At 53.5% G+C, this 11724-nt stretch overlaps 2 protein-coding genes across 2 annotated transcripts; one reads left to right on the top strand and one right to left on the bottom strand.

The window, feature by feature from the left end:
* The first annotated feature begins 3215 nt into the window (after positions 1-3215).
* On the top strand, positions 3216-4076 carry LOC134505464 (hemoglobin subunit alpha-D-like). The gene is made up of 3 exons (XM_063315176.1): positions 3216-3421; positions 3543-3747; positions 3842-4076. Exons 1-3 carry the CDS (start codon positions 3327-3329, stop codon positions 3968-3970), a joined length of 429 nt encoding a protein of 142 aa, XP_063171246.1. The 5' UTR covers positions 3216-3326; the 3' UTR covers positions 3971-4076.
* A 1316-nt stretch (positions 4077-5392) lies between these two features.
* Positions 5393-11610, bottom strand: LOC134505371 (cytoglobin-1-like). The gene is made up of 5 exons (XM_063315052.1): positions 11570-11610; positions 10429-10543; positions 9170-9369; positions 8042-8264; positions 5393-7677 (listed from the first exon to the last, which is right to left on the bottom strand). Exons 1-5 carry the CDS (start codon positions 11608-11610, stop codon positions 7534-7536), a joined length of 723 nt encoding a protein of 240 aa, XP_063171122.1. The 3' UTR covers positions 5393-7533.
* Between the last annotated feature and the right edge of the window lie 114 nt (positions 11611-11724).

The raw sequence follows: 11724 nt of genomic DNA, 5'->3' as shown, positions 1-11724 counted from the left end.
TTCCGGGAGCGGGGCGGGCTCCTTGAACCTGCCGTCTAGGCAGGGTCGGGGGTGTTGGGTGCTGGAGGGCTCCCTCGAGGGCCACTCCCGCGCTTGGCCGGTGCCTGGGCTCGCAGGCCCCGAAAGCCGCGGGGCGCGCCGGAGCCGGAGGAGCCCCTGCCTGGACAGTCTTCCCGCGAGCCCCCGGCAGCAGGCCCGCCCCAACTGAACAGGCCGAGCCTCGGCCATGGAGCGCGGGCTGGCTCGGCGCTTCGCCTCGGCTCGACAACCGGGCGATAAGACCGGAGGGGCGGCGTGGCTTCGGAGAGATACGCCCGCTGGCCCTGCCCTGGCCTCCGAGGCCTCAGGCTACCCTGCCTCCAACCGGGACAGCATGGCCGCGCCTTCCGAACTCAGGGCAAGAAGGAGGGCCTGCCGCGGGATACCCCTCCTGCGGCCCGGAAAGAGAAGAGTTGGGAGAATATGTGCTCCTTCCAAAAACATTGAGTTAGGCTCAATTGACTGAAAAAAGACGTATAATTATTTTAATAATAAAATGTGACATTAAAGCTAAGAAAAATAAAGGAAGGGTCTGGGAAAATCGTTGTAAACAGAGCTCCAAAATGTTGGAGGATGGTTGACCTTTAACTGGAAAAAAAAAAGCCATGGCAGATGATGTATATTACCATTGCTGGAAATCAAGTGTAGATAAATCCTTCCAGTATTGTATAATTCATTTGGAAAAAAGTCAACCATCCTTGCTGTAACAGGTTCTTAAGTATCAGAACAAATGAACTCTACATAAATAGAACTGGGGAGAGGAGACCGATGTTACTAATAAATCCAATCTTTGCTTCTTTTACCATTTGTTGGGAGATCAGGAGCCCCATGGCTAAACAAGCAGTTTGGGAGGGAGTTTTGGGAAGAGTACAGCAGTAGTGTGAGAAAAGGGTGAAGGGCCCCTGTCTAGAATTGCAGCCTTTGCCTTTTTGTCCTGAAAGCAACAATGCTTGGCTGGAGCATCCCTCCAAGCACTTGTGTTCCTGTTATGAGGTGAGTAGAGGAAACCAGGAGGGCAGCCATAATTATCCCAATCAAAGGTTCTTTGGAAGTTGAGACCCACACAAGCTTATACTCTTGTACACTTTTGACATCCTGTAAGGTGTGTAGGACTGAATACAGGCTGTTGCCTGTAGCCCAATTTTGCCTCTGTCTGGCTCCACTGGTATCTCTCCAGCAGAATGAGGACTCCCACAACACTTATTTTTATATATTTATTTTTTAGCTTTGTTCTTGATTCCTAGTTCCTCACATTCTAGTTTACATGATATTGCAGGGAGGCTTCTGCTCGCTCTCTCCCCGCCCCCCCCACACACAAATTTTTATCCCAAACACTCAAAGCAGAGTCAAGGGTTGGCATGACAAATTAAGAGTCAGGGAAATGTGTCCTTTTTCTGTTGTTACAATGACACAGTCCTGCAAGCCATTAAATTTGCTCATTGGGAGGTTGACTTGGCCACAAACTTGCTCCAGCGAGCCAACATGTTTCTGTAGGCTGATCTTTGGATCAGCCATGCTGGGCAGGAGCCAAGTCTCAATGCTCCCCATTGCCAGGAAGGGCATGCAGTCAGGCCCTCTGGAGGCTGCCTGTACCCCCCTCCCCTGCCCAGGCTAATTCCTATAGATCAGGGAGAAAGACACGTGAGGTAGCCAGTCACAGCCTGGCTTGGCCTTCTCTCCTCACTTAGAAGCCTCCTCCGGGAGCCCTTTTTCCATTACCCTTCTGGAAAGTAGAGAAAGAGGAGACAATATGCCCTATAAGTAGGCAAGAGCTTAAAAAACTACTCTGTATTCGACTTAGATTGAAGGGCATCCAAAGGTGGGCTGCTCTCCCTACTTCCTATGGTTCCCTAGATTTTTAGACAGAGTCAAGCTTTCTCTTCTGACCAGGCAGGCTGGAAAAGAGAGGGCCAAGGCCAGGTCACAGGTTAACCCAAGTTAAGGTATGAACTCTGAAACATCTTGGGCTGCCTTCACATGCACAAGAAGCCGGGACTTGGCCAAACCATATTATGCTTTAACATATTGCTGTGGGGATTGTGCAAACTCAGCCAGCAAGCTGACTAAATCAGAGAATTGCTGTTAAGAAACCAAGGCTTAGCATGTGGATTTTTATTTATGTTATTTATTTATCGTATTTCTTCACTGCCCATCTCAAACAAATGGCTCTGGGCGGTTATTTATTTTATTTATTTACTTACTTCATCAAGGATTAGACTCCTCAGTACCTCAACTGGCCCTCTGTGTGAGCCAGGGCCAGTCCAGGCAATCATAATACGTCTTGGTGAAGGGTAATATTATGCATATAATCTGTTTATCTTGTTTTATTGTTCTGACTTTTTTATTTTCTGAAGTGCCCCAAGTCAGTTGGAGTCAGACATTCTTTAAATCTATGAAATAGTGTTTTTTTTACTTCTGGGGGGAACCCAATGTCGGCAGGGGCAGAGGGAAAGGGGGCTTTTCTTCCAGGCACCGCTGGGTCAGTGTTGAAGTGGAACTGCTGGGCTTCCCTCCAGGGCCAGGGGCACTTTACCATCTGCTGGGCGGTGTATTCCCAGCCTGGCTGCTCCTCGCGATCCCCAGAGCCCAGTCCACCCCAACAACCGCCGCCGCAGCCTCAGCAGGAGCGCCAGCCTCCCCGAAGTCTCGCGGCACGGGCGCCCTTAGGCTCAGCACCTCTTTCGCTCCAGCCAAGCCGAGGCGGCGGACTCGGGAGTCCCGCCCTGGCCACGCCGGCTGGTGTTGCTGGACACGGTGCTGCAACCGCGCCCGGGGGAACGGAAGGCATAAGGTCTTCGTCAACCCGCTCGGGCCGGGGCACCTGTCCCCGGATGCCTGCGCTTTCCACGCGTTCGCTTCCCCAAATGACGGGGTTTAGGCGTCCCGCAAACCCGCCTCGCAAGGCCAGGATCGGGGCGCTCTCCGCAGGTTGGGCATCTTTCCCGTGAAACGGCCGAGGCCCTGGACGGGAGCTTCGAGGAGGCCCCGGCCGACCGAGCGCCGCAGTCCTGCAGAGGAGACTGCCTTCTGCCTTCGATCTGTCTGTCCCTTGAGCGCGGTTCAAGGGCTGGTCTGGGAAGCCACAGCGAAGCAGGGCCCACCCCGGGACTTCGGGGGGCTGGCCGAGCTGCAGCAGCGCTCCTGACCGCGTCGGCGATAAGATAAGAGGGGCGGACCGGGGAGGGAGCAGTTATAAAAGCGGCGGTGGCGCCCCGGCTCCCGGTCCGCCTCCTCCTGGTCTCCGAGCCGCAGGCCCTCCCTCGATCTCCTGCTCCTCTGCCACAACCATGGTGCTGAACGCCGAGGACCGCAGGCTGCTTCAAGCCTCCGTAGGCAAATTGTGCTGTCGCTTCGAGGAACTTGGCAGCGACGCGCTGAATAGGTAGGCGGGCGGGCGCAGCCTTCCTTTCCGCGACGGGTGCCGCTGCCTCCGTCTCCCTGCCACGAGGGCACCCCGACGGACCCCTTCCTCTTCCTCTTCCTCTTTCCCTTCCTCGCCGCAGGATGTTCGTAGCCTTCCCGTCGACCAAGACCTACTTCCCCCACTTCAACATGACTCCTGGCTCCAAGGACATCCTCCACCACGGGGAGAAGGTGGCCAAGGCGCTGGAGAACGCCCTGAAGCACCTGGACAATGTCCGTGGCGAACTCTGCCAGCTCAGTGACCTGCATGCCTATAACCTCCGCGTGGACCCGGTCAACTTCCAGGCAAGTCTGGGCAAGGCAGCCACTGGGTGGGAAGAGGGGCACTTGTCCCACCTGGCTAACTCCTGCCTTCCTCCTCTCCTCCTCCTTCCTGCAGCTGCTGGGCAAGTGCTTCCATGTGGCTCTGGCCACTCACTTACGCGGGGAGTACAATGCCTGCACCCACCTGGCCTGGGACAAGTTTTGGGAAGTGGTGGCCGACCTGCTGTGCGAGAAATACAGATAAGCCCCACAGGCCGCAGCCAGGCACCCTCCCTTGCCACCTTCTGAGCTGCCTGCACTCAGGATGCCTCACCGAGGCCATTGAGCAATAAAGTTTTATCTGAACAGCTGCCTGCCTGCTGCGCCTGGCTTTTGGGGCTGGAGGGAAGCATGGGGACCCTATGGCTGCTGGGAAGGGGTTCTGAATAAGCCTGGCTGGGTGTGTACCTTTGAGTTTGTGTTGACTCCCAGTGGCTGTCTGGACTGGTCCTTGCAGTTTTCTTGGCAAGATTTTGGTTTGCCCTTGCCTGCTTCCTAGGGCTGAGAGAGAGTGACTGGCCCAAGGTCACCCAGCTGGCTCCATGCCTAAGGCAGGACTAGAACTCATGATGTCCCAGTTTCCAGCCTGGTGCCTTAACCACAATGCCAAACTGGCTCTCTGGTTGCATGTAATGGGGGAAAGGGCACCCTCAGCTGTAAAGTGGAACCACTACATTATAGCTAAGAACAAACAAGGAACTGAGCACTTTTGGCTACCTCTGGGTAGAAACAGGCTTGCTCCCCCCACTCACCCCGACCCAGGACAGCCTGCCACAAGAGGAAAGCAGGGCATTTGTTGTGGCAGCAACAGCTGAGCTGCAGGAGAGCTAGAAGCACAGAGCTGGCAAACGTGCTTCACCATTTGGACCAGATCACCCACTGGACCAGATAACTCTTTCCCTTCCCCCCCACCCCAGAGGGCATTGCCAGGAAGAAATTCAGAGGAAAAGTTCCTCTCCCAATTCCCGGGCCCTCTTCCACAGCCACAGCCACAGCCACAGCAAAAGCGGAGCCCTGAAGGGCAGGTGAGATGCACAATGCCAGACAGGGAAGCTCCTCATCCGACTCAGGGCTGTCAGCCATGGGCAGCCTAAGCCCAGCCTTAGCCCTTGGCTGAATGAAGGCTGGTGGACATGGCAGAGCCTGCCATCTGAGTAACGGGAAAGGCTGGCCCACCAGCTGTAAGTCCTACACCAGGGCCACTGTGAACCAATGGTCAACACCTCTTTCTGGAAAGATGGGTAGGTCACCCTGGAGGGAAAGGGTGCCCCCCCCCCAATAAAAGAGCTGTTTAGGATCCACTGCAGCATCTAATGTTTGCCACAGTGTAGCTGATCCAGGAGGAAGAGCCACATGCAGGCCATCCAGCCAAAATCAACCCCCACAAAGTTGGTGGCAAGGCCCTGTGCAGATAGTTTCCCTCAGCTGTGAACCTCTACCTGAGTTGATGCCTTTCTGCTCTCCCTGGATCCACTGGGCTCTCCTGCACACTTATGGCAGCCTGCCTGGCCAGCTGGACCCACTGACCCACTTTGGCCTGAGTCCCACCTTGGCAGAGGCCAAGGCATGTGGCAGGTGGAAGGCTGGGTGCTCCGTAAGGCTTTCAACACCCAGAGGGTGTGGCAGCACCTGGCTGGACTCAGCACCTCCAAGCTGCACAGGGACTCTCAGTCGCCAGGAGTCCTCTGGAGTTGCAGCAGTCTATACATGCAGTAGACGAATAAACAAACAACGTTCCCCTGAGCTTTCTGCACCTCTCCATCCCACTTCATTCCAGTGAGCATCGCTGCCAACCACGGGAGCACAGCTTCCTGGCCAGAAGAGCCCCCCACCCAAGCTGGCCCCCTTCCTGTGCAACCCAACATCCATGAAACTACTGCAGAGCTGGCTCTGCCCGCCTGGCAACTCTCTTGGGGCTCTCTCAGTAGGAGAGCAGGGAGGCTTTTCCCATGGCACCCCCAAGCACCCCCAGGGAGTGCAGGCCCATCCTGATGGCAACTTAGGCGTCACGAAAGCCAGGAGCCCTGGGCTAGGAAACCCTTCCCAGCTCTCTAAGCCGCCTGCTCCGTCCCTGCTCAAGGTCCGAAGCAGGCCTGGGAGCTCTCAACCCCTGCCTTCAAGCCCCAATGACCTGGGGGGAGTCTGCTGGGCCCATGGAGGGGCAGGGTAAGGGCACAGCCTCAGGGCTCTGCCATAGCTCATGGCCAAGGGGCATGCAATGGCTTGGAGTCTCCAGAGACCCAGAGGTGGCAGAAAAGGCCAGAGAGTTCTATGGAATAGAAAAAATCAGCACTAAGCCAGGGTAGGATCACTGTCATGTTCCCAGTTGCAATGTGCATGGTACATCGTAACATTTCACATGTCATTTTGCTGATGCGTGTTTAGGTTGGGAGGGGAGGAGGATTCTGTCTCCTGGGATGTTATCTGTATTCAGCTGTGTGGAATGTGTTTGGGTTATTTTGTGTGTTCAAGGTTTTCTTCCCAGGACATCAGCAGAAATGGTCAACAGCACCTGCGATGGGGAATTTGAAACAGTTGGGAGAGGGGAGGGATTACGTTCGCACCGAGGGTTTTTAGTTTGTATTTGGCACGCTTTTGCTCATTCTCAGCTTTCTCTGTATTTGCATACTATTCTTTAATAAATCAGATATCATTAAGTTCCTACTTGTGAGTCTGAGTCTATTAGAGTAGGCAATCATTACATAAAGCTGAGAATCTAAAAGTTTACCGTTAGCCCCTTTCCAGATTTATCTCGTGAGGGAGTAGTGCTAGCGATGACTGAACCAAAACCCCAAACTGGTGGAAGCGAGGACACAAGCGATGGGGAACCCGATTCCACGGTGAGGAGAACGGAGAGGGTCCCTACGCGAGAACTATCTGAAGTACAGGGGATTTCGAGTTCCAGCCTGGAGGAAGAGGAAGTTGGAGAGCAAAGAGCACCTGAACCCACCGGAGAGTCACCAGGCGAGCTGATCACTTGGGATGAAGCACAGGGACCCCTACCAGGGACGTCCAAGACGTCCTGGAAGCAGCAGTACCCGATGTTGGTTGGAGACATGGGTTACATTAATTCATTGGTTATGGTTTGCAAACCATAGTTTAGGGCTTTGTGTCTTGCGCAGGCATGCCAATGGCACAGCCAAACCCAACCAGGCACAGGTGAAACCTCTTCTGAAATAACAGGCTTGCAATCCCAAACTCAAATGACAGCAGGGGCTGCTACGGTATTTTGTTCAGGCCGATGGCTGGGCACTTTTGGCTCCAAGGAGAGCTGAAGGCCAGCATGGCTGACCAAGGCTTGGTGCGGGTCGGACTCCCTTCTGCCTTGCTGTCAATCCACAGGGTACCAGAGAAGTGCGGGGGGGGGGGGGGTAGGAACACAAGGAAAGACAGCCTGCGCTTCTGAGGAAGCAGACAAAACCTAATAATGCTGCTTTTCTCAATCCTCTTCCTCCACCTTTACCCCTTCCCTGGAGCCCACCCAGAATTCCAATGCAGCAGCCGTCTTTCCTTCCACGCTCCTGGGGGCAGCCAATTTTCCTCTCCCCACACCCATTTTAGAATACTTGCTGCAACTTTTTATCAGCATAACTGTAACTCTGTTTTGGATGTTTCTCCCAGTCACAGACTCCTTGTCATCACCACAGACTCACTTCTCCCTGGAACTAGGCGCTATCGCTCAGACCTTTATTCCATCCTTTCCACCGATGCAAGCACAATGGGGTGGGGGGTGATTCACCCAATCGCCTAAGGTTGGTTGGGCCTTCTTTAAGGCTTCTGTTCTCGGGCATAAGCAGCTTCAATTTCTTCCTGTAGAACCACAAAGAACTTCTCCCAGGCTAATCGAGCGTCGTCAGTAAACTCCTCCCTCAGGAGGTCTTGGAAAACACAGAGAATGGCCTGGAATAGGAACTAGGTAAAGGCAAAGCTATCACAGGACGGTCTGAGGATGAGCCCTAGAGAACTCCCAGATTTGCGGCAGTCCCTAGTGCAGGCTGTAAGAGCACTCTCTGATCACTCCTGCCCCCCTACCCCACGAGCCTTGGAAAGGTGAACAAGGGGACCCCCACCAGCTGCTCTACCTTTCCGCAGCAGCCTGGTAGCTCAGTGGAGCTGAGGTAGCATATACCACAGGCAGGCAGGCAGGCAGGCAGGCTAGCAACTGTTTAGGCCTGCCCCAGATCTCCTCTCTGAGAAAGAAATGGCCCCTGCTGCCATCAACTCAGCTGCCCTGGCAGATGATGGGTCTGCTTTCCCTCTGAGGCAACTTGTGTACCTGGAACAGTCCTGCTGGGACCTTGTGGATGTTCCTGTGGCTGTCCACCAGCCGCTCAATGAGCTTGCAGGCCTGCTTCCAGTGACTCATGCTTTCAATTAGCTGGTTCAGGGTCACCATGACCCTCCGGCCGTGGAAGCCCACCTCCCGGATCATCATCAGGTCACCCTCCGTTGGAATAGTCTTGAAGTACTGCTTACTCTCTGGGTATTCTGTGAAGAACCTGAATGGAGAGAAAAGAGGTCCTGCTGTTCAGAAGGCAGGCAAAGTTTTCTCAACCGCTCTGTCCCCGTGCAGAGGACTGAGCTGGGCTGGACTCTGGTTCTGCATGGTATACCCTTCTTTCACCAGGCTTGCCAGTTGCCTTCCCAAGCAAGATCTCACCCCCCCCACCCCCGTCAACCAGAGGAATCTGGACACCAACATCCGAAAGAGTGGAGAGCAGCAGGCTGGCTGGTGTAATAAAGGTCTTGATCAGGGCTACGCTGAATTGCCCCAAAAGCCCAGAAGCAGCAGCTGGCAGGCTGATATGTGGGCTGGCGGTTCCTGTGCTAGTTGCCTGGACCAGGCCCAACTAAAGAGCCTCACCCCGGGACCCAAGAGCTTAAAAGCGTGGCTCCTCGACCCCCAATTTGATCTGTGCAGAAACTCACTGGGAGAGGCTGTGCTGATGGTCCCCAGTGGGCTTGGGGGCAAGAGGAGGGTCTCCCCTGCAGCAGCCCCCAGGCAGGGGGAAGCATGGCTTGCCCCAGCTATCTTTTTGAAGGCAAGAGAAGCCTCTTCTTTGCCCAGCATGTGGAGGGTCTTCGCACAGGCTATCATTTATATTCTTTGTGATGCTGCATTCCTGTTTTTTTAACAAAGTCCTTTAATCCTTGTATTGTTCCTCCTCCAGGAGGAAGAGTGGTGCATCAACAAGAAATGAACCTCACTAGCAGAGAAGCCATGCTCCCACCCCACTCAAAATGAGGAAGAAGATGTGGAGTATCTGGAAAGAGGCCCTGTCCCATTGCTGGGCTGCCAAGAAGGGTTAGGGTTTCTCTTCTAAAACATGGATTTCCTCCCAGCCCCAAACAGAGCTTCCAAGGTGGGAAAGCAAGTGGGGGACTCAGCTCCCAGCTCCAATACCTGATGATAATAAGCCTGCCATTTTCTTCAGCATTCTCAAACACCTTTGCCCAAACATCTCGGATGAGTTGCTGGTCTGCTTCCGTCAGGTCCACCAAGGGATCTGAAGGGGGTGGCCTGGAAGGAAAAGAAGAAGTTGCTGCCAGGCCTTTGAACAAGACGTGCTGTGTTCCCACTACATGCCTCACCAGGCCAAATACCTAACAGCTGTATTCCCAGAAATAACGATTGTTCCACAGCTTTAACTTTGCTTGTTTTTTCTAGGACCTAGCCTGTGCATTGTGCAAACTCAAAAAATGGGTTAATTTAGTAACCAGCTAAATGCATTGTGTGCAAGTAGCAATAAAGAGTACAAGAGTCCATTCCTAACCACCATGGTGCCAAAGTGATGAAAGACACAAGCGTGCAGTAAGCTCTATCCTCTCGTACTTGCACTGTGGCGTCAGGTGTATTTCACACACTCACACCACCCCACTTCAGTGTCTGTGATGGACAGGGTCTGAAAGAACAGTCCTGGAAAGCCAGCATGAAGCTACCTCCTTTGCTAGTACTGGAAGCGGGCTGGGAGGGGACAGTCAGCACACATCAGCTGGGTTTGCATATATTGCCTATATAGCTGTGAAGCAGTGAAATAGCTTGCCTCCTGAAGGTATGGGTGCTCCATCACTGGAGGTCTTCAAGAAAAAAATGGAAATTTTTCTGGGATGTTCTAGGGATTCCTGTCCTGAGTAGGGGGTTGGACTAGAAGACCTCTAAGGTCCCATTCAAACCTATGAGAACACCTCTGATTGCCTTAACCATGGCTTACGTACATAATGCAATTGGCTAGTCTCCCACAATATAGAGACGTAAATTAAGCAACTGCACTGCCCATCAGAAGAACTCAATATGGCTTGATTTTTATAATGGGGCTGACTGCTCTATTGCCTGTGTGTTTCTCTGACCAGCAACAACTGTTTTGTAATGGGCAACTGTGACAGCATGCACCATGCTCCCTACAGCCCTTATTCTTGCTCTGCAAGAAACAGTGTATGCGGGTCCAGGGCTGCAACTGGGGGGGGGGGGGCAAACGGGGCATGAGAGCTCTTGCACTGAATGAGCACTGGAGAGGGCACCAAAATGGGTGCAGAATCCATATTTGCCCTGGGTGACAGAGACCCTAGTTGCAGGACTGGGTAGGTCACAGTCTTAACCTCTCCTTCCAAAGAAATCTGCCTTTGGTGCTCATGGCTTGAGCAAGAAAGATTAAAGGCACTTACGTGTCCAGGGGGACTCAGCAGCAAGGCTCTTCTGGGGCTGGCCACCTGCTGTTCTGCCCTCCCAACATCCCAGGCTTGTGGGTGGACACAGGGCCTCTCATTAGCCAAGGCAACCCTTACGGAACAGGGTCTAAGTAGAACCCCTCTTCCCCCTGGCCTCCCGGGGCCATCTCCAACTCAGCAGTAGCCAAGAATGTGGGATGCGTGGGTACATGCAGGAGAGAGGAGTTTTTAAGGATTTTGGAGGACTGAGCTGAAAATAAGAGGATAATCTTGCAAAATTCCTCTCATAGAATATTGTGAGGAGGCAGCCCTTTTTCTTGAAACAAAAGGGATGTGTTGAAATTTGAGCTTGAACACTCATGCTCTGCTTAAGGGAGCACTGAAAATAAAGTTGCCAATGTTACAGCACCTTCGTTTGTTTTTAGGACACAACTGTACTTGGTATCACAACATATCAGGTTCCAATGGTCACATCTCAAACCAGCATTTTGTTTTAATTGGATAAAAAGACTCCAAACCTGACAGCCCTTCATCAGGTGGGGTGAGGGGGTTAGAAAGGCTTGGTTGTGCTTTCCAGGATACCTAGAATTTAGCAACTGATCCTTATGAACCCTTTCTTTCACACAGGACAGAATTACCTTAGGATATATTCACTGTAGGAGAGTTGTGTTAATCTAGGGTGGCAAAAAATCAGAGGGAGCCTTTCCCAAGTAATACAGTTTATTAAAAGGCAGCAGCTTTGGCCAGCTGCAGCACAGAGTGGCTAGACTGATGGAGGGTTTACTGTAAATCGGGGTGAGGTGGGGAAGGAGGGGAAGATGGTTGGCAACTCCCCTCTCCCTCTTCACCCACATCCAGTATGGTGTATTCTAACACAAAGTGTATGGATTGGCTCTGGCAACTCCAAAGGGGACCACAGCGGCCAAACTGAGCTTCCAGCTTCAGAGGCATTATACCTCACAATACCACATCCGGACCAGGGGCAGCTCTCCTTCAGGCAGGCAGCAAAAATGTCTTAACTTCTCCCTGGCCCTGGGTCCTGCTGCAGCCACTGAATAGATGCTGCAGCCGGCCATGCCAGATGCAGCCAGCTCTGCGCTCCAAAGGGTGACCAGATGGGGGGCAGCCGGCCACTCACCCCGCCTTCAGCTTGCCGCTGGAACCCCCAAAGACGGCCATGGCTGCAGCAAGGTAGCGCCCGCTGGGGGTGGGGTGGGGGGGGCAGAGTTCACGGAACCTTCCGGCAGCCGCATTCTTGGGCAGTTGTGAAGCGGGGGTGGGGACGCTGGTCTC

This window comes from Candoia aspera, chromosome 14, assembly GCF_035149785.1.
Source record: "Candoia aspera isolate rCanAsp1 chromosome 14, rCanAsp1.hap2, whole genome shotgun sequence".
Classification (NCBI taxonomy): Eukaryota; Metazoa; Chordata; class Lepidosauria; order Squamata; family Boidae; genus Candoia; species Candoia aspera.
Note: the sequence above shows the minus strand (reverse complement) of the source record. Positions and strands in the feature narration are given on the sequence as shown.

Excerpts from the sequence above, each read along its gene's own strand:
- LOC134505464 (XM_063315176.1), top strand. The coding sequence starts at position 3,327 with ATGGTGCTGAACGCCGAGGACCGCAGGCTGCTTCAAGCCTCCGTAGGC. Across the intron at positions 3,422-3,542 it reads GGCAGCGACGCGCTGAATAG|GATGTTCGTAGCCTTCCCGT; the intron begins GTAGGCGGGCGG and ends TCCTCGCCGCAG. Across the intron at positions 3,748-3,841 it reads TGGACCCGGTCAACTTCCAG|CTGCTGGGCAAGTGCTTCCA; the intron begins GCAAGTCTGGGC and ends TCCTTCCTGCAG.
- LOC134505371 (XM_063315052.1), bottom strand. The coding sequence starts at position 11,610 with ATGGCCGTCTTTGGGGGTTCCAGCGGCAAGCTGAAGGCGGG. Across the intron at positions 9,370-10,428 it reads TGCTGAGTCCCCCTGGACAC|GTATTTGGCCTGGTGAGGCA; the intron begins GTAAGTGCCTTT and ends TACAGCTGTTAG. Across the intron at positions 8,265-9,169 it reads GGCAGGCTTATTATCATCAG|GTTCTTCACAGAATACCCAG; the intron begins GTATTGGAGCTG and ends CTCTCCATTCAG.